The sequence below is a fragment of the Heptranchias perlo genome, chromosome 13 (genome assembly GCF_035084215.1).
Source record: "Heptranchias perlo isolate sHepPer1 chromosome 13, sHepPer1.hap1, whole genome shotgun sequence".
Lineage (NCBI taxonomy): Eukaryota > Metazoa > Chordata > Chondrichthyes > Hexanchiformes > Hexanchidae > Heptranchias > Heptranchias perlo.
Genome location: NC_090337.1, coordinates 18,162,219 through 18,184,341, shown reverse-complemented (window position 1 = coordinate 18,184,341; position 22,123 = coordinate 18,162,219). Strand labels below are relative to the sequence as shown.

General features: G+C 43.9%; 1 protein-coding gene across 1 annotated transcript in view; it reads right to left on the bottom strand.

The window, feature by feature from the left end:
• The window catches only part of fbxo36a (F-box protein 36a), a 49,233-nt gene that overhangs the window by 4,081 nt on the left and 23,029 nt on the right, over window positions 1–22,123 (bottom strand). The window contains exons 2-3 of the mRNA XM_067995071.1: window positions 13,959–14,067; window positions 8,661–8,833 (exon numbers count right to left, since the gene is read on the bottom strand). Coding sequence (XP_067851172.1) covers window positions 8,661–8,833; window positions 13,959–14,067 — 282 coding nt within the window. The remainder of the gene's footprint in view (window positions 1–8,660; window positions 8,834–13,958; window positions 14,068–22,123) is intronic.

Here is a 22,123-nt window from a genome sequence, read left to right as displayed (position 1 = left end):
ACTCACGTGCTGGACTCTGCCATCATTGAGGATAGGAATGTTTACAGAGCCTCCTCCTCCCATTAGTTGTTTAACTGTCCACCACCATTCACCACTGGATGTGGCAGGACTGCAGAGCTTTGATCTGATCAATTGGTTGTGGAATCGCTTAGCTCTGTCTCTAGCATGTTGCTTCCGCTGTTTAGCATGCATGTAGTCCTGTGTTGTAGCTTCACCGGGTTGGCACCTCATTTTTAGGTACGCCTGGCTCTGCTTGTGGCACACTCTTCTACACTCCTCATTGAACCAGGGTTGATCCCCTGGCTTGTTGGTAATGGTAGAGTGAGCAATATGCCGGGCCATGAGGTTACAGATTGTGCTGGAATACAATTCTGCTGCTGCTGATGGCCCACAGTGCCTCATTGTTGCCCAGTTTTGAGCTACCCTTTGTGTGAAGCAGTGCTTTCTGACATCACCCCTGAACGGCTTAGCTCTAATTTTAAGATTATACCCCCTTGTTCTGGAATGTCCCACCAGTGGAAATAGTGTCTCTCATCACCCTATCAAATCCTTTAATCATCTTAAATACTTCAATTAGATCACCCCTTAATCTTCGATAGGCAAGGGAATACAAGCCAAGTCGAAGCAACCTGTCCTCATAATTTAAAACCTTTAGCCCCTATATCATTCTGGTGAATCTGCACTGCACCCCCTCCAAGGCCAATATATCCTTCCCGAGGTGCGATGCCCAGAACTGAATGCAGTACTCTAAATGGAGTATAACCAGAGCGCTGTACAGTTGTAATATAACTTCCATCCCATTGTATTCCAGCCCTCTTGAGATAAAGGCCAACATTCCATTAGCCTTTTAAATTATTTTTTGTATCTGTGCTGATGAAACATTTACAATCCTGATAATATGCTGAAGAAACTCCCTTATGGGTTGTTTGAAAAGTTAAAAAGCACCCTATTCTTGCATACAAATCTACAGAACAAAATCACAACTCCCCACTACACAAGGCATTTGGATTAAATGTGAACACTTTGCAACCACTATGACTAAGAAAGCAATTCAAAAAAGGTTTCTAGTTTTTGATGTTTCTTTCACCAAGTAAGATAGAAAGCTGAAAATACTCAATAGTAATGGCGAATGCTTAGTGAGTAAGAAAAAAGTTTTTTAAAAAGTCAGCAGCTTAGACATAAATTGTTTCATAACCGATGTTTGTTTCATGTGCAGGCGTGTGATTATCTGCTAGAGAGATTTACGGAGCGTGCTACACTGTGCCTCACACCTTAAGACAAATGCCACACTTGCTGATTTACATGAATTTATCAAATGAAATTGATTGAAAACAGGAGGGTGGAAATTATTGTTGGTGATATTATTGTACGGCTGCTTAAAATGCTCATATTAAATTCCTCTTTCTGCTATTTTAACAGGGTTATATATATGTATGTATGTATATTACTGACAATCCTAAACTTGAGCTGAGACATTCTATGATCCTATAATGAACTATTTTAATATTGTGAACTCAACTACTATTATTGGCATGCTAGATAGTTATATGTCTTATGGTATAAATAACAAAAGGTAAAATTATGAAATGTTTTCATTTAACTCCTAAAATAATTTTAAACACCGAAAAGTGAAAGTCAACTCATTACACCGATGTACCAATTCACTGAGCAGGATCAGGGTTTCTTTTCATGCTTCTCTAAACTGAACCTATGATTTCAGTCATAGAAGTGCCTAGGAAGCTGAGGGGATTGTGCACAAAGAGTAAAAATAAAGAGGGAAAAAAATGAAATTGGAGATGAATCATTATGGGCAGTTTTGTAATACCTCTTAGTGGTGTAGAAAGAGGTCTGGGAATCATACACTCTCTTGGTTGCTGAATATTCAGAGTTGCCAATAGGACCTCAGCCTTTCTGATATTTCCAGGTTTCTTGGCCGCTGACATGTGCCCCCGCTCCCTCTCCACCTCCCTGTAAATATCGGGGCCTATAATTCTTCCAGAATCAGATGCATCAAAATAGTTTGCATTTTAAACCAGAAATGAGTGACTCTTGACAGATCTGAATGGTGCATGGAATGGTGGGGAAATGTTAAAAGGCATCAAGGATATCAATAGTCTAATTCTTTAATGTCATAAGTCAGAGCCTGATTTTAAACATTTAATACTCCAAAAAATTATGTACTTAAGCCCAGCTACATATAGCACACTCTTTTGGTCTGCTGCTAATAATATAAATGACAAAGGTTAATTAAAATGTGAATTGCGTGAGGTATTTGATGCAAATTGTAATCTGAAGTATGTAGGCCCTGTTTTTGCCAGCACAGACACTGCAGCAGTCTGTTTAAATTGCATTCTGAACCATTTCTTTTGTTTCAATATGCTGAGATGCATTTCAACAGCACCCTCTATTGGTTACAGCAATTGGTTACACACAAATTTTTCAAAATCAAAATTATGCTCATTATTGGCTTGATGTTTGAACTTAATTCAAATCTATTTTTCTCAAATGTGTGCTAAGATTTAGTATTGGGGAAATGAACACTTTTACCAAATCTAGACACCCAAGACTGAAGTTTCTCCTGTAGTCTACCTGATTTTGGGACATTAATTGGGCAGGCAGGTAGTAGGGATCAATTATACCAGATCTCTGCCCATTTTTGCACTCGAGTCATTTTCAACTGTCATTTCTGGTGACTGGTGGAAGAGACCACCAATTTTTGGCGGATGCATGCAAATCAGTTGGCAAATGGGCGTGAAAGTGGAGTGGAGGTAGAAGATCAGCCTCGTGATCTTATTGAATGGTGGAGCAGGCTCGAGGGGCAGTAGGGCCTACTTCTATTTCTTATGTTCTTTATGAGTCGGTGATGTCATATGTCCCAGCTCTGCCAAAGGCTGTTGAGATCACAATGATCTTTAACTTCTAATCCATGGTGCTATTCCAGGCTGCTACTGGGAACAACTGTAAGATAAACCTAACAGCTGTGTACAGATGCACCAAGGCAGTCATAGGTGTATTGTTCTCTTAAGCTAGCAATTTCATGGACAATCAGCAGCAACATGACAGGATACTGCCATTTAACTGAGTGGCAGGATTTTCCAAGGTCCAAAGAGTCATAGATTGTACCCACGTGGCCATACATGCCCCCTTAATCAATGTCAATATGTATATCCCAATGTTTAGCCCATATGCGACCAGCAGCATTCCATCATAAAAGTGAAAACTCACTTTCAGTGGGCGACCATGATGGCTTTATTTTAAGGAACTCAACCATGCCAGCGGTCTTTACCAGACACCATGGCAGAATGCATCTCTGCTTAGCAGGGCTGCAACAAGGTACATTTTCCATCAGAATCATCATAGAGCACAAAGTATGCATTTTGAAGCTGCATTTCAGGAGCATGGATCAATCTGGAAGCGTTCTGAAAGGTCTCAGCGATTCATGATAATTTGATGTACGCTGTAAAATTTCACTTTACAAAGAGGGTTCTTCATGGAGGCCTGGAGGATAAAGGCCCCCATGGAGAGCAGGGGCATAAGCAAGAAGAACAGCATCAGCAGCCTGAAATAAAGCGAAGGACAACCAATGCCTGCTGCGAGACATTCATCTGTTATGGGAGACTCTCTCTCATATAAAATTACATAGAACGTACAGCACAGAAACAAGCCGTGGGATACGGTAGCATAGTGGTTATGTTACTAAACTAATAATCCAGAGGCCCGGACTAAAATCCGGAGTCATGAGCTCAACTCCCACCACGGCAGCTGGCGAATCTAAATTCAATTAATTAAATAAAAATCTGGAATTAAAATACTAGTATCAATAATGGTGGCCATGAAACTACCGGATTGTCGTAAAAACCCATCTGGTTCACTAATGTCCTTTAGGGAAGGAAACCTGCCGTCCTTACCCGGTCTGGCCTATATGTGACTCCAGACCCACAGCAATGTGGTTGATTCTTAATTGCCCTCTGAAATGGCCTAGCAAGCCACTCAGTTGTAAAATCTCGCTACGAAAAGTCACAATAAGAATGAAACCGGACGGACCACTAGGCACCGGACACGACAACGGCAAAACACCAAGCCCAATCGATCCTGCAAAGTCCTCCTCACTAACATCCGGGGACTTGTGCCAAAATTGGGAGAGCTGTCCCACAGACTAGTCAAGCAACAGCCTGACATAGCCATACTCACAGAATCATACCATTCAGCCAACGCCCCAGACTCTTCCATCACCATCCCTGGGTATGTCCTGTCCCACCGGCAGGACAGACCCACCAGAGGTGGCGGTACAGTGATATAGAGTCAGGAGGGAGTGGCCCTGGGAGTCCTCAACATTGACTCTGGACTCCCATGAAATCTCATGGCATCAGGTCAAACATGGGCAAGAAAACCTCCTGCTGATTACCACCTACCGTTCTCCCTCAGCTGTTGAATCAGTCCTCCTCCATGTTAAGCACCATTTGGAGGAAGCACTGAGGGTAGCAAAGGCACAAAATGTACTCTGGGTGGGGGACTTCAAAGACCATCACCAAGAGTGGCTCGGTAGTACCACTACTGACCGAGCTGAAAGACTGGGCCTGCGGCAGGTGGTGAGCGAACCAACACGAGGGAAAAACTTACTTGACCTCGTCCTCACCAATTTACCTGTCGCAAATGCATCTGTCCATGACAGTATTGGTCGGAGTGACCACCGCACAGTCCTCGTGGAAACGAAGTCCCGTCTTCACACTGAGGACGCCATCCAACGTGTTGTGTGGCACTACCACCGTGCTAAATGGGATAGATTCAGAACAGATCTAGCAGCTCAAAACTGGGCATCCATGAGGTGCTGTGGGCCATCAGCAGCAGCAGATTTGTATTCTAGCACAATCTGTAACCTCATGGCCTGGCATATTCCTCAATCTACCATTACCAACAAGCCAGGGGATCAACCCTGGTTCAATGAGGAGTGTAGAAGAGCATGCCAGGAGCATACCTAAAAATGAGGTGCCAACCTGGTGAAGCTACAACATGCATGCTAAACAGCGGAAGCAACATGCTATAGATAGAGCTAAGCGATTCCACAACCAACGGATCAGATCAAAGCTCTGCAGTCCTGCCACATCCAGTTGTGAATGGTGGTGGACAATTAAACACCTAATGGGAGGAGAAGGCTCTGCAAACATCCCCATCCTCAATGATGGCAGAGTCCAGCACGTGAGTACAAAAGACAAGGCTGAAGCGTTTGCAACCATCTTCAGCCAGAAGTGCCGAGTGGATGATCTATCTCGGCCTCCTCCCGATATCCCCACCATCACGGAAGCCAGTCTTCAGCCAATTCGATTCACTCCACGTGATATCAAGAAACGGCTGAGTGCACTGGATACAACAAAGGCTATGGGCCCCGACAACATCCCAGCTGTAGTGCTGAAGGCTTGTGCTCCAGAACTAGCTGCGCCTCTAGCCAAGCAGTTCCAGTACAGCTACAACACTGGCATCTACCCGACAATGTGGAAAATTGCCCAGGTATGTCCTGTCCGCAACAAGCAGGACAAATCTAATCCGGCCAATTACCGCCCCATCAGTCCACTCTCAATCATCACCAAAGTGATGGAAGGTGTCGTCGACAGTGCTATCAAGCGGCATTTACTCACCAATAACCTGCTCACCGATGCTCAGTTTGGGTTCCGCCAGGACCACTCAGCTCCAGACCTCATTACAGCCTTGGTCCAAACATGGACAAAAGAACTGAATTCCAGAGGTGAGGTGAGAGTGACTGCCCTTGACATCAAGGCAGCATTTGACCGAGTGTGGCACCAAGGAGCCGAGTAAAATTGAAGTCAATGGGAATCAGGGGAAAAACTCTCCAGTGGCTGGCGTCAAACCTAGCACAAAGGAAGATGGTAGTGGTTGTTGGAGGCCAATCATCTCAGCCCCAGGACATTGCTGCAGGAGTTCCTCAGGGCAATGTCCGAGGCCCAACCATCTTCAGTTGCTTCATCAATGACTTTCCCTCCATCATAAGGTCAGAAATGGGGATGTTCGCTGATGATTGCACAGCATTCAGTTCCATTCGCAACCCCTCAAATAACGAAGCAGTCCGAGCCCGCATGCAGCAAGACCTGGACAACATCCAGGCTTGGGCTCATAAGTGGCAAGTAACATTCGCGCCAGATAAGTGCCAGACAATGATCATCTCCAACAAGAGAGAGTCTAACCACCTCCCCTTGACATTCAACGGCATTACCATCACCGAATCCCCCACCATCAATATCCTGGGGGTCACCATTGACCAGAAACTTAACTGGACCAGCCATATAAATACTGTGGCTACGAGAGCAGGTCAGAGGCTGGGTATTCTGTGGCGAGTGACTCACCTCCTGACTCCCCAAAGCCTTTCCACCATCTACAAGGCACAAGTCAGGAGTGTGATGGAATACTCTCCACTTGCCTGGATGAGTGCAGCTCCAACAACACTCAAGAAGCTCTTCACCATCCAAGATAAAGCAGCCCGCTTGATTGGCACCCCATCCACCACCCTAAACATTCAATCCCTTCACCACCGGCGCACAGTGTTTACCATCCACAGGATGCACTGCAGCAACTCGCCAAGGCTTCTTCGACAGCACATCCCAAACCCACGACCTCTACCACCTAGAAGGACAAGAGCAGCAGGCACATGGGAACAACACCACCTGCACGTTCCCCTCCAAGTCACACACCATCCCGACTTGGAAATATATCGCCGTTCCTTCATCGTCGCTGGGTCAAAATCCTGGAACTCCCTTCCTAACAGCATTGTGGGAGAACATTCACCACACGGACTGCAGCGGTTCAAGAAGGCGGCTCACCACCACCTTCTCAAGGGCAATTAGGGATGGGCAATAAATGCCAGCCTCGCTAGCGACGCCCACATCCCATGAACGAATAAAAAAAATTCGGCCTACCTGGTCCATGCTGGTGTTTATGCTCCACACGAGCCTGCTCCCTCCCTACTTCAGTTAACTCTATCAACATATCCTTCTATTCCTTTCTCCTTCACGTATTTATCTAGCTTCCCCATAAATGCATCAATGCTATTCACTTCAACTACTCCTCATGGTCGCGAGTTCCACATTCCAACCACACCTGGGTAAAGAAGTTTCTCCTGAAATCCCTACTGGATTTATTCGTGACTATCTTATATTTATGGCCCCTAGTTTTGATCCCCCCCCACCCCCGGCAAGTGGAAACATTTTCTCTAAGTCTACCCTTTCAGACCCCTTCATAATCTTAAAGACCTCTATTTGGTCACACCTCAGCCTTCCCTTTTCTAGGGAAAAGAAGAGCCCCAGCCTGTTCAGTCTCTCATGATAGTTATAACTTCTCAGTTCTTGTAAATCTTTTTTGCACCTTCTCCAGTGCCTCTACATCTTTTTTTGTAATATGGAGACCAGACTGTGCACAGTACTCCAAGTATTGCCAGTTCTGATGGGCAGTCCTTGAACATTATCATTTTTCCTTTCTTTACAAATGCTGCCTGACTTGCAGGGTGGGAAGCAAGTCAGCTGACAGTGACTATGTTAAATCATTGTTTTGAATTGTGTGTGGCGTGTCAGTGCTTACAATAATGGGAACTCTGATTACAGAAAATTAGGCATTAAATATATTTAGGTCTATGGTGAGGCATAAACAGAATCAAGTGCATACTTTCATTGATTTGCTTCCCGTTGGCAATTATAAACAAAGTGTGACAAGATTCGTAGAATGATTACAGCACAGAAAGCGTCCATTCGGCCCTACAAGCCCGTGCTGGCCTATTCCCCTGCTCTTTCCCCATAGCCCTGCAAATTTTTTCCCTTCAAGTATTTATCCAATTCCTTTTTGAAAGACATGATTGAATCTGCTTCCACCACCCTTTCAGGCAGCGCATTCCAGATCATAACTACTCGCTGTGTAAAAAAGTTTTTCCTCATGCCGCCTCTGGTTCTTTTCCCAATCACCTTAAATCGGTGTCCTCTGGTTCTCGACCTTTCCGCCAATAGGATCAGTTTCTCTTTATTTACTTTATCTAAGCCAGTCATGATTTTGAACACTTCTTTCAAATCTCCTCTCAACCTTTCAATGCTCTAAGGAGAACAACTCCAGCTTCTCCATTTTATCCACGTAACTGAAGTCCCCATCCCTGGAACCATTCTAGTAAATCTTTACTGAACCCTCTCTAAGGCCTTCACATCCTTCCGAAAGTGCAGTGCCCAGAATTGGACACAATTCTCCAGTTGTGGCCGAACCAGTGTTTTTTAAAGGTTCAACATAACTTCCTTGCTTTTGTACTCTATGCCTCTATTTATAATTGTAAACATTTACCTGAGGAAGGAGGAAGTCTCCGAAAGCTTGTGAATTTAAAATAAAATTGCTGGACTATAACTTGGTGTTGTAAAATTGTTTACAATTGTCAACCCCAGTCCATCACCGGCATCTCCACATCATGTCTATTTATAATGTCCAGGCTCCGGTATGCTTTTTTAACCGATTTCTCAACCTGTCCTGTCACCTTCAAAGATTTATGCACATATACCCCCAGGTCTCTCTGTTCCTGCATCCCCTCTAAAATTGTACCATTTAGATTTAAAACTAAATTATTCTAACTTTTCAGGCTTCTGAAATATTAACAAAATTAATAACAAAAACAAATGTCTTACCTTTTTAAATTTTCTGGATGTTTGGGAAAGTCTGGCAATGTCCTCAAGCTCCAAAAATGAAATTGCATACACGAGCACGCCATTAGGAAGGCGTTCGAGATAATCAAACTGATGTTGACACAGGTTACAAACATACTTGAGGATCTCATTGCCAAAAACTACAGCAACATGAACTAAAATTCAAAACAAAGAAATGTATTTAGAAAATATCACTGAAATAATTATCTTTAACCTTTATTCTTTTTAGAAATATGATTTTGTTAAAGGTGGCAATATCTGGGGTGGGGACTGTGCAAAACCTTGGAGACGAGCACTATAGCCCTGTTTGTGGCCGAGGTCTGGGAACTCGATGTAAAGACCTAGAAATTCCTCGGACCCTTAGAAGAGGGCTGAAGCGGAGTGGAGCGAGACTTCTGCCTGTCACTTAGGTCTCACCAGGACTCTGTCCCAAATCATAGGGATGAGTTTATTTGAATAATCAGGGTGGGCAGCTCGCATTTTTAAGAGGGTGGTACCCGGCCACTTCGAAAGGAGGAACACTTTGCCTGTATCGGGTAGAAGATTGTAGTAATTTTTCTTCATTCTCCACCGGGAATATTTGCTCACTTACAAGAACAGACCCATTATCACAATGTCAAAAATATCATAAAGGGACTTTGTCAGTAGTAATTTTCACTGGTGCCAACCTGAGCTTACTTTTGCGAAACGAAAAAGAATTGGATACGGTTGTAAAGATTAAGTCTGTTTTGATGCACTTTTTTGGGAAGCTTTCAAACTCATCAATTTCAATTAATCTGCAGAAAACTCAAAACATACAGAATCCTGTGCCTGCTAATTTTCACTTACCCTGGTCATCCCTATGTTATTGCAACCTCCTCAGTAAACATTGTGTAAATTTGGATCAGTTTTGTAAGTCTGATTCCAGGGTGTTAACTGGATGGATCGAAAAGATTAATAATGGTTAATGTTTAACTTTAACCTGTTCAAAGTTTGTAATATCTGTTTGCCTTTTTTCTGATGATTGTTTGCTAAATCTAAAAACTCTACTTAGTGCAAGGTATGTGCTTCATAGCACAAATGAAAATTACTTTAGCTTACAGTGAATCCACATCAGTCCAAAGTTGGATTTTTTTTTTAAAAAGCTCATAACTAACCCCATTCCCCTCCACAACTGCAGCAAAAGCTCAATTTTAGTCCATAAAGGACTTAAACTTCCACAAGATGAACTCCTAATCAACACTTCTTTTTCATGCTTTTCAAGGTTGTCATAACAAGGTTTGATTAACTGTGGTTGTACTTTGCAGACTGCACTGATCAGAACTAACAAATATTTCAGGATCATCTTTGAAAATCCATCTGTATGTGAGAATGACAATTCTAAGAATAAAAAAAATAAATCTTTCTCAATGTCAGTGTAAAAAATTTCAGTGTATAGCAATGTATTTACATAGGTTGATTTGTTTTGTGGTGTGGAGAAACCATACAATTAGTCTTGTTTAAACAGGACAATTCTAGCACTGAACATCATCAGATGAACAATGTACATATCCTCCGAAAATGCTCCAGTAACATTCAAGAAAGGAGAGTACTATCAAAAAGACAACTAGTCAATGGCTTGCTATAAGAACATAAGAAATAGGAGCAGGAGTCGGCCATCCGGCCCCTCGAGCCTGCTCCGCCAATCAACAAGATCATGGCTGATCTTCTACCTCAACGCCATTTTCCTGCACCATCCCCATATCCCTTGATGCCTTTAATATCTAGAAATCTATCGATCTCTGTTTTGAATGTACTCAATGACTAAGCCTCCACAGCCTTCTAGAGCAGAGAATTCCAAAGATTCATCACCCTCTGAGTGAAGAAATTTCTCCTCATCTCAGTCCTAAAAGGCCTACCCCTTATTCTGACACTGTGACCCCTGGTTCCAGGCTCCCCAGCCAAGGGGAACATCCTCCCTGCATCGAGCCATGTAAGAATTTTGTATGTTTCAATGCGATCACCTCTCATTCTTCTAAACTCAAGAGAATACAGGCCTAGTCTACTCAATCTCTCCTCATATAACAATCCTGCCATCCCAGGAATCAGTCAGGTGAACCTTCATTACACTCCCTCTATGGCAAGTATATCCTTTCTTAGTAAGGAGACCAAAATTGTACACAATACTCCAGGTGCGGTCTCACTAAGGTCCTATATAATTGCAGTAAGACATATTTACTCCTGTACTCCTGTACTGTAATAAAGGCCAACCTACCATTTGCCTTCCTAATTGTTTGCTGCACCTGCATGTACAAGGACACCCAGGTCCCTTTGAACATCAACATTTCCCAATCTCTCACCATTTAAAACATACTCTGCATTTCTGTTTTTCCTACCAAAGTGGAAACTTCACATTTTTCCACATTATATTCCATCTGCCATGTTCTTGCCCACTCACTCAGCCTGTCTATATCCCCTTGAAGCCTCTTTGCATCCTCCTCACAACTCACATTCCTACCTAATTTTGTGTCATCAGCAAACTTGGAAATATTACATTTGGTCCCCTCATCCAATCATTGATATAGATTGTGAATAGCTGGGGCCCAAAGCACCGATCCCTGCGGTACCCCACTAGTCACAGTCTGCTAACCTGAAAAAGTCCCGTTTATTCCTACTCTCTGTTTTCTGTCTGTTAACCAATTCTCAATCCATGCCAGTATATTACCCCCAATTGCATGTGCTCTAACTTTGTTCACCAACCTCCTGTGTGGGACCTTGTTGAAAGCCTTCTGAAAATCCAAATACACCACATCCACTGGTTCCCCCTTATCTATTCTACTAGTTACATCCTCAAAGAACTCCAATAGGTTTGTCAAACATGATTTCCCTTTCATAAATCCATGTTGACTCTGCCAAATCCTATTATTATTTCTAAGTGTCCTGTTATCACATCCTTTATAATAGATTCTAGCATTTTCCCTACTACTGATGTCAGGCTAACAGGTCTGTAGTTCCCTGTTTTCTCTCTCCCTCCTTTCTTAAATAGTGGGGTTACATTTGCTACCCTCCAATCTGCAGAAGCCATTCCAGAATCCATAGAATTCTGGAAGATGACAACCAATGCATCCACTATCTCTATAGCCGCCTCTTTCAAAACCCTGGGCTATAGATCAACAGGTCTTTGGGATTTATCGACTTTCAATCCTATTAATTTCTCTAGTACTATTTCTTTACTAATACTAATTTCTTTCAGTTCCTCATTGTTTGAAGAACATACTCCATAGCATCAATGACAGTTTGTATAGAATCATTCATTAAACAATTAAATCATGACTGTAACTCCATTTTGAGGCAATTTTGACAATATATGTTGTGAGGGTAAATTTCACAAGACCCAGCTTGCAGCATGAGGCCTCGCAAGATTCATCCTTATATGGCTATGTCTTTGTAGCAGAGAGAGTGAATGCAATCCACCCATGTCCTACATACCAGAGAATAAGAGGAAGAAGTTCATGGGTATCGGGGAACTGCCAAGGTAAGTATACACACTATGGCTGATGCTATCCTCCAGCACAGTGCAGGACAATTTGCTAACCTTGTCCGATTATGAGAGGTCAGCTAATTTAAATGTAATAGTGGTGCCCTAAGCATTTAGCACATGATGCGATGGAAGAGTACAGGGGTCGATGTGGTGAAGTTGGAGCAGCAGGCTACTCTGCAATAAAAAGTACCCCCAAAGTAGCATGGATGGAGGTGGGGGTGCGTGTAAATTCAGTCTCACCTGTGATTCCAACCTGGGAGCGCATAAGGAAAGAATTTGCTGGGTTGCACAAGGTTGCCAAAGTAAGTGTGGAAACATGTGGCAACATCTTAGTAGCTTGTCTAGAGAATCATCTTTATTGCTCTTCATTGTAAACTTAATGCACTATTAGTGAGAGAATACACTGCAGTTTCCCAACTCATGCTATTGTGTGTTGCCAAATCAAAGTGTTAGCCATGCATCCATTTAATGTGGCAAGCAACAAATACCAAGTACTATGCCAGAACCAGGTTTGTTACCATTGCATGTTAACAGACTCATAAGGTGGCAAGTGTCCTGGATGTGTTCCTTTTTTTCAACATGTATCTGCTCACATGCTAAGACACAAAAGTATACAATGCAACATAATACACAACACTATTGTTGCCACGTGAAGCAAAGTTTCAAGGAGTGTCTCACTGCAAGCATTGTAAACTATGTCCTTCTTCTGCTCCTCGAGGTTTAAAAAAAGAGATAGATGCTACAAATTTCAAGTCAGCCGTAGATAATCTGAGTTAAATGTCATCAGTCTCTTCCATAAGCGGATCCCATGTCACTTATAATCAGGAGTTTACTTCCACTACTCAATATATGATAGTGTGAGCTGGGGGGGTTGGGGGGGGGGGGGGAGTGTAACATGGAGATCATCTTGTTGTATATAACCTTGCTATTCTTGTCAGGCCATTGAAGTGTTTCCTACATTGAATCCAGGTCCTGGTCGTGATGCTCCTGGAACTGATCATCTCTGCCACCACTCTCCAGGCCTGCTGCATGTACACCTTGGAAACCTTTTTCCTACTGCTGAGAAACAGAACATTCCTCCTTGCCCTCACCTCTTCCACTAAGATCTCCAGGGAGGCATCAGAGAACATGGAGGCAGCCTTGCGACTCATGGGTGAGAAGCTCCTCTTTCTAGCAGTATCACAGACCAATCTGGCAGCAGTGGATGCAACCTCCTCTTTAATTAGGCCTCTTGAGGCCCACAAGAAATCCTGCCCGGAAAGTGGGTGGGCTTCCCGTTCCCAACGCGATCATATTGGTAGCGTGCCAATCAAATGTAAATGAGGCACTGGAGTTAAAATAGCCTGGACCTCAAATTAATGATTTCAGACGAATTTGATGCTTGACCCACTCCCGGAGCTCACCCAAGACCCGCTCTGAGTTAAAATCCCTCCCCCCCACTCATTTTGAAATTGGGTGATGGAAGACAGGGTTCCATTTTAACTCTAGCTATTTCAAAACTTTTATCGAAAAAAATCTCCCTGTCTTGTCAGGTAAATTAAGATGTTAATAGTGCCAATTAATTATGAACTATTACAGATTAATCAAATAAATGGCAAGTTTAAAGAACGTAATCCTGGAGCAACAATAGGGTGGTCATAATGAAAGGAGTAAAAGTGAACGACAAAGGACAACAAGTTGTATGTGTACTGCAACGTTAAATATTTCTGCATTCCCCCCTACCCCAAGATATACAATAATCCAACAAATGTAACTTACCCTGCTACCATAAACTCCCTTACCTTGTAGGTTGAAATCATCCAAGAAATCCTGGTAAGAGTTCTTTTGTTCACCAGGATTCACATTTCGAAATTCACTTCGAAGAGAAATTTTCCACCATCTCCAGATTACCTGTGGTCAGATGGAATGAGAGGCTGTCACAACATAATCTGTACAAAAAATTGGCTCATTAAATTCACTTGCACTTAACACAACCTGAATCTTGATATAGGGGAAGACAAAAGCTTTTGCTTTCTGCTCCTTTTCAAATTTGTGCACTAATTTAGTTGAGGCTTAAATTAAAAAATCTAATAAATTTATAATAAAAGATGCTTTGACACAAACTTTTCATTTTACAAAAACTGGAATATTCTCCCAATTCTTATATTGCCGATATTCATAAATACCAGGAAGATCATGAAGAGACACTGTGGGGGTGAAAGTCAACGTCGGTGAGGACACAAAATGGGTAGTAGTGAATCAGCCGTTCGTTATACAACCTGCCTGATTTTCCTATTCATTGAAGAAATAAGTGGAATTTCTGATTAGACACAGCACTGACCAATTATCCTGATCATGGAACCACTGAAACTCAGAGCACAGAAAGAAGCCACTCAACACATTGGCCCCGATATTTAAGAGGAGGCGGAGAGGGTGTGGGGGACCGCGATGGCAGGAGGGAAACTGGAGAGGCCGGAGACATCGCGGTCCTGTTGAATTTAACGACAAGACCTCATTATAATTTTCTTCTGTTTCCAGGCTGGCAGCCGGCCAGATTGACAGGCTGGCTGGCTGCCGGGCAGGAAAACCAGTGGCAGGTTAAAGGACAGAAAACAGAGAGTAGGGATAAATGGGATATTCTCAGGTTGGCAGGCGGTAACTCGTGGGGTACCGCAATGATCGGTGCTTGGGCTGCAGCTATTTACAATCAATATTAATGACTTAGATGAAGGGACCGAGTGTAATGTATCCAAGTTTCTTTTTTTATTATTCGTTCATGGGATGTGGGTGTCGCTGGCAAGGCCAGCATTTATTGCCCATCCCTAATTGCCCTTGAGAAGGTGGTGGTGAGCCGTCTTCTTGAACCGCTGCAGTCCATGTGGTGAAGGTTCTCCCACAGTGCTGTTAGGGAGTTCCAGGATTTTGACCCAGTGACGATAAAGGAACAGCGATATATTTCCAAGTCGGGATGGTGCGTAACTTGGAGGGGAATGTGCAGGTGGTGTTGTTCCCATGTGCCTGCTACTCTTGTCCTTCCAGGTGGTAGAGGTCGCGGGTTTGGGAGGTGCTGTCGAAGAAGCCTTGGCGAGTTGCTGCAGTGCATCCTGTGGATGGTACACACTGCAGCCACAGTGCGCCGGTGGTGAAGGGAGTGAATGTTTAGGGTGGTGGATGGGGTGCTAATCAAGCAGGCTGCTTTGTCCTGGATGGTGTCGAGCTTCTTGAGTGTTGTTGGAGCTGCACTCATCCAGGCAAGTGGAGAGTATTCCATCACACTCCTGACTTGTGTCTTGTAGATGGTGGAAAGGCTTTGGGGAGTCAGGACATGAGTCACTCGCCGCAGAATACCCAGCCTCTGACCTGCTCTTGTAGCCACAGTATTTATGTGGCTGGTCCAGTTAAGTTTCTGGTCAATGGTGACCCCCAGGATGTTGATGGTGGGGAATTCAGCGATGGTAATGCCGTTGAATGTCAAGGGGAGGTGGTTAGACTCTCTCTTGTTGGAGATGGTCATTGCCTGGCACTTGCCTGGCGCGACTGTTACACGCCACTTATCAGCCCAAGCCTGGATGTTGTCCAGGTCTTGCTGCATGCGGGCATGGATTGCTTCATTATCTGAGGGGTTGCAAATGGAACTGAACACTGTGCAATCGTCAGCGAACATCCCCACTTCCGACCTTATGATGGAGGGAAGGTCATTGATGAAGCAGCTGATGATGGCTGGGCCTAGGACACTGCCCTGAGGAACTCCTGCAGTGATGACCTGGGGCTGAAATGATTGGCCTCCAACAACCATTACCATCTTCCTTTGTGCTAGGTATGACTCTAGCCACTAGAGAGTTTTCCCCCGATTCCCACTGACTTCAATTTTACGAGGGCTCCTTGATGCCACATTCGGTCAAATGCTGCCTTGATGTCAAGGGCAGTCACTCTCACCTCACCTCTGGAATTCAGTTCTTTTGTCCATGTTTGGACCAAGGCTATAATGAGGTCTGGAGCAGAGTGGTCCTGGTCGAACCCAAACTGAGCATCGGTGAGCAGGTTATTGGTGAGTAGGTTATTGGTGAGTAAGTGCCGCTTGATAGCACTGTCGACGACACCTTCCATTACTTTGCTGACGATTGAGAGTAGACTGATAGGGCATTAATTGGCCGGATTGGATTTGTCCTGCTTTTTGTGGACAGGACATACCTGGGCAATTTTCCACTTTGTCGGGTAGATGCCAGTGTTGTAGCTGTACTGGAACAGTTTGGCTGGAGGAGTAGCTGGTTCTGAAACACAAGCCTTCAGCACGACAGCTGGGATGTTCTCGGGACCCATAGCCTTTGCTGTATCCAGAGCACTCAGCCGTTTCTTGATATCACATGGAGTGAATCGAATTGGCTGAAGATTGGCTTCTGTGATGGTGGGGATCTCGGGAGGAGGCTAAAATGGACCATCCACTTGGTACTTCTGGCTGAAGATGGTTGCAAACGCTTCAGCCTTGTCTTTTGCACTCATATGCTGGGCTCTGCCATCATTGAGGATGGGGATGTTCATGGAGCCTCCTCCTCCCGTTTGTGGTTTAATTGCCCAACATCATTCACGATTGGATGTGGCAGGACTGCAGAGCTTTGATCTGATCCATTGGTTGTGGGATCATTTAGCTCTGTCTATAGCATGCTGCTTATGCTGTTTAGCATGCATGTTGTAGCTTTACCAGGTTGGCACCTCATTTTTAGGTACACCTGGTGCTGCTCCTGGCATGCTCTTCTACACTCCTTATTGAACCAGGGTCGATCCCGTGGCTTGTTGTTAAGGGTAGAGTGAGGGATATGCCGGGCCATGAGGTTACAGAATGTGGTGGAATACAATCCAGCATAACCTCCTTGCTCTTATAGTCTATTCCTCAGTTGATAAAGGAAAGTATCCTGTACGCCTTTTTAACCACCTTATCTACCTGTCCTGCTACCCTCAGAGATCTATGGACATGCACTCCAAGGTTCCTGTGTTCCTCTGCACCTCTCAGTATCCTCCCATTTATTGTGTATTCCCTTGCCTTGTTTGCCCTCCCCAAATGCATTACCTCACACTTCTCTGGATTGAACTCCATTTGCCACTTTTCTGCCCACCTGACCAATCCATTGATATCTTCCTGCAGTCTACAACTGTCTTCCTCACTATCAACCACATGGCCAATTTTTGTATCATCTGCAAACTTCTTAATCATGCCCCCTACATTTAAGTCTAAATCATTAATATATACCACAAAAAGGGACCTAGTACTGAGCCCTGTGGAACCCCACTCAAAACAGCCTTCTAGTCACAAAAACACCCGTCGACCATTACCCTTTGCTTCCTGCCACTCAGCCAATTTTGGACCCAAGTTGCCATTTTCTCTTGGATCCCATGGTCTTTTACTTTTCTGACCAGTCTGCCATGTGGGACCTTGTCAAAAGCCTTGCTAAAATCCATGTAGACTACATCAAATGTGCTACCCTCATCAACCCACCTTATTATCGCCAGTATTTTTACATACCCTGTCTTTGCTTTCCTAATCTTTTTAATTTCACCCTCAATCTCATAGCAACAGTCCTTTCCCCTCTCCCTTACCACTCTCAACAATTCCCTTCAGTCAAAGCCTTAAATGCTAGACTATACCACATCTCATTCTCATTAAAAACACACACGCCTCTCCCTTGCTTCTTCACAGCAGCCACTAGTACCATGCCCTTCTCACTTGCTAGCCTTTGCACAATCACCAACTTCTCTCATGGCTCGTTCCTCACTTTGCATTCCACACACCTGCTTTCTATTCAACATTTCCTCATCCTAATTGACTTTTGCTTCTTCTCCCTCTCAGCACCTGTACAATAAGCAGAAGCCCACACCTGCACTCTCCTTTGTAGGAGACATTCGCTAACTCTCACCCTCTCTCTGCAGGATAAGACCGGGGAAGGTCCACCCAACACAATGAAACCCTTCAAGCTGGAGTAGCAAGCATTGGAAATCAGTGGCCCTTCCGGAGTTGTCATGATAGAAGTTCCTGGCCTCAAAATCCCCTATAAACAGTCCCCGGTTATTCATGAACCCCCTTGTGTGCCTCTGGAGAACAAACAATCTTGCTGCTTGACTTACATCAAACTACATTGCAATGTCTGTCATCTGCTACTGTCCAGCCTCTTAGTGCCATCCTAACTTGTGTCCCTTCTCTCTTTCCTCTAGGTCCTTCTCAACAGTCACAGCCTGCAGAAGAAGACAACTCAGAGGGGTCAATCTTTCTGAAGAGGCACTGTCACGAGCTGCATCACTGCCAAGCACCAGCATGAAGATTGCCACCTTGGCTGGGTTAAACAATGAGTTTGCACGTGGTGAAACACCCAGCACTAGTGAGGAGCAGCAGGTACTGGTTGGCAGGGACAATCCAGAAGGCAGCACACCAGAGGGCAAGGTTCTCTCCCAGCTCTGCTGAGGAGAACAGGGATGAGGACTTCAGGGGTCCAGCAATGAGAAGAAAACACTTTGCTTCACACAAGCAGTTATATTAGGTATTGGAATGCCTGCCAAGTAGTTGCACCACCATGGCTGAAAGTGTGGAGGAGTCCGCTTCCAGCCTGTGTGGTGTCATCTCTCAGGGCATTAGAACTCTGCAGCCTACCTAGGAGAATGCAGCCACCTCCAGGGCAGCTGCAGCCAATCCCTCACAAGTCAATGTTCACAGCCTTTGCAGCTTTGGTGGATGCTCAAACTGCTGCCATACAGACTCTGGGCTGAAACTTGTGCCCTGCCTTGGAGAAGCAGACATCCACCTTGGGACAGATTGATGGAACAAATGGATAGAGGCTTTGATGACTTCACTCACTAAGGCCCAGCCCCATATAGTGGCAGTGGGCAACGGGAACAGCACGTGTTACCCTCTCTCAGGATGTCAGCACATCTGCTTTCTTGCTACCCTCTCAACCAGAAAGCCAGTTGGGTCAGAAAACCGGCTGGGCCAGACTGCCCTGGCAGCAGCCAAATGCTGCAGTCATCAGCCGGGCCCTTAGAGACTCCAGTTTCCAGAAGTCAACGACCACAAGCATTTCAAGGATCCCCACGTGAGCAACATTAGCCTTCCGCCAGCTCTGTTGAAGCCACTAGGAGAGTACCCCGTAGAAGTAGTAGAGTTAGTAAACCTTCTTTTAAGAAAAGTACTATGGGATGATCACTTGGGTAACAAAAGAATTCACTACAATATTGTGTTTGGAATTAAAATCAACATGTTTATTACATTTGCAACTTTGATCTCTGGTTTCTTCTCATTGGAGCTTCTTAGGCTGCATTATCAAAATTGCATTGACATAGTAGGTTGGCTGAATGGTATCAATGTTTTTAATGCAGAATCAAGGGAGTGATGAAGGGGGTAACAAGGTCAGTGAATGCTGAAGGTGTTTTTCCTCACTTTTCAGGCAAGGGGATTGAGTAAGTGCACCATAAGTGCTGCTGTATCAAAGGAACAAGAGTAGGCCATTTAGCCCCTCAAGCCTGTTCTGCCATTCAGTGCGATCATGGCTGATCTGTGACCTAACTCCACTTAGCCACATATCCCTTAATACCTTTGGTTAACAAAAATCTATCAATTTCAGATTTAAAATGAACAATTGAGCTAGCATCAACTGCCGTCTGCAGAAGAGAGTTTTAAACTTCTACCACTCTTTGCGTGTAGAAGTGTTTCCTAACTTCACTCCTAAAAGTCCTGGCTCTAATTTTTAGGCTATGTCACCTCGTCCTAGACTCCCCAACCAGCAGAAATAGTTTCTCTCTATCTACCCAATCAGTTCCCCTTAATATCTTGAAAACCTCAATCAAATCATCCCTTAATCTTCTAAATTCCAGGGAATACAACCATATTTTGTGTAATTTCTCCTTGTAATTTAACCCTTGGAGTCCAGGTAAAATTCTAGTAAATCTACGCTGCACTCCCTCTAAGGCCAATATATCCTTTCTAAGGTGCAGTGCCCAGAACTGAACACAGTACTCCAGGTGTGGTCTAACCAGGGCTTTGTATAGCTGCAGCATAACTTCTACCCCCTTATATACAGTTATACAATCCTCTAGATATAAAGGCCAGCATTCCATTAACCTTTTTGATTATTTTCTGTACCCGTCCATGATCCCATGGTGCTCACCATACCAGTGTTGCACAGACATGGTGGGGTTGGGGAGGGGTGTCATCAGCCAGGTGTGGAGGGGTATCCCTTCTCCCCTTGTCGTCACCCTCTGATGTTCCTCAATGGGTAAAAAAGTGGGGAGATGGATGAGCATCGCAGAATGAAGGCATCACGGCAGCTGTCAGTAAAACTTGCATTACCCTTCATCTGTGATTATACACTAGTTGAACATGGGTGGAGTGGTGGCCCATCCTAAGCTTCTGGCTCATCTTCTTTTACCTTGACAGCTACAGGAGCGTAGTCTGTTATGCTCTGGACATGAGGGAATCGTGATTTTTAGGTCTAAAGTGGATGACCTCACACTTGCCTACAGTGAAATCCATTCACCACAGTTTTGCCCATTCACTTAATCCATTAATATCTCTCTAATTTTATGCTTCTATCTACTGCTTACAATGCTGCCTATCTTTGTGTCATTAGCAAACTTGAATATGTGGCTCTCTATCCTGTCATATAAGTGATTAATAAATACAGTGAATAGTTGAGGCCCCAACACAGATCCCTGTGGAACACCACTAGTCACATCCTGCCAATCTGAGTATCTGCCCATTATCCCTGCTCTCTGGCTGAGCGACAGGAAACAATTTCCTAACCAGGTCAATAATTTGCCCTTATTTCCATGAGCTTGAACTTTAGCTAATAGTCTCTTATTAGGGACTTTATATGGACTTCCAGAAGGCATTTGATAAACAACATCCATAGACATTCCCCTGTCCACTACTTTAGTTACCTCTTCAAAAAATACAATCAGGTTCATCAGGCATGATCTACCTATTACAAATCAATGCTGGCTCTCTCTGATCAGCTGAAAATTTTCAAGGTTTTCAGTCACTCTATCCTTAATTATCGATTCTAGTAATTTCCTAACAATAGAAGTTAGGCTAACTGGTCTATAATCCTTTGGTTTCCCTCTCTCACCTTTCTTAAATAGCGAATGTGCAATTTGCAATCTAAAGGAACGGTTCCTGAATCAAGAGAACTATGGAAGATTATAGTTAGGGTTTCTGAAATGTTCTCCGCTACTTCCTTTAAAACCCTGGGATGGAAACCATCTGGTCCTGCGGATTTGTTACACTTTAGTGCCATTATTTTCTTCATTACTGTTAATTTGCTTACGTTAATTATGGTGAGTCCAGTCCCTGATTCAAAATTAGTTTCCTTGGGGTGTCCAGCATGCTATCCTCTTTTTCCACTGTAAATACTGACAAAGTAATTAAATTAACATGTCCATCATTTCCTTATTTTCATTTACAATATCACCATTATCAGTTTTTAAGGGGCCCACATTGCTCTTGAACACCATCTTTTTCCTAATATAATAGTAAAAAATTTTTGTGTTGATTTTGATATCCCTTGCTAGTTTCTTTTCATACTCCCTTTTTGTGGCTCTGTTTTGTTGCTCTTTGCATCTCTCCCAATTGCCAGGATCTGTGCTATTTTTTTGCATACTTTTTTTTATTTTAAATTGTCCCTATCTCTTATTATCCATGGCTGTTTTCTTTGGCAAGTAGAGCTCTTGCCCCTTGGGGCATAAACTGATTCTGTATCATGTTCAAAAAATAATTTAAAACCTCCCACTGATCTTCTGTCGTTTTACCCATTACCTATCAACTGCTCCCTGGCCTATCTTGCTGCAATGCATTCTGCTGGCCCTTCTTCTTGTGGTTCTTCCTCGTCTTCATTAATAGAAAATCTACGGCACAGAAGGAGATCATTTGGCCCATCACGTCTGTGAGAAACGAGCCACCCAGCCTAATCCCACTTTCCCGCAGGTCACA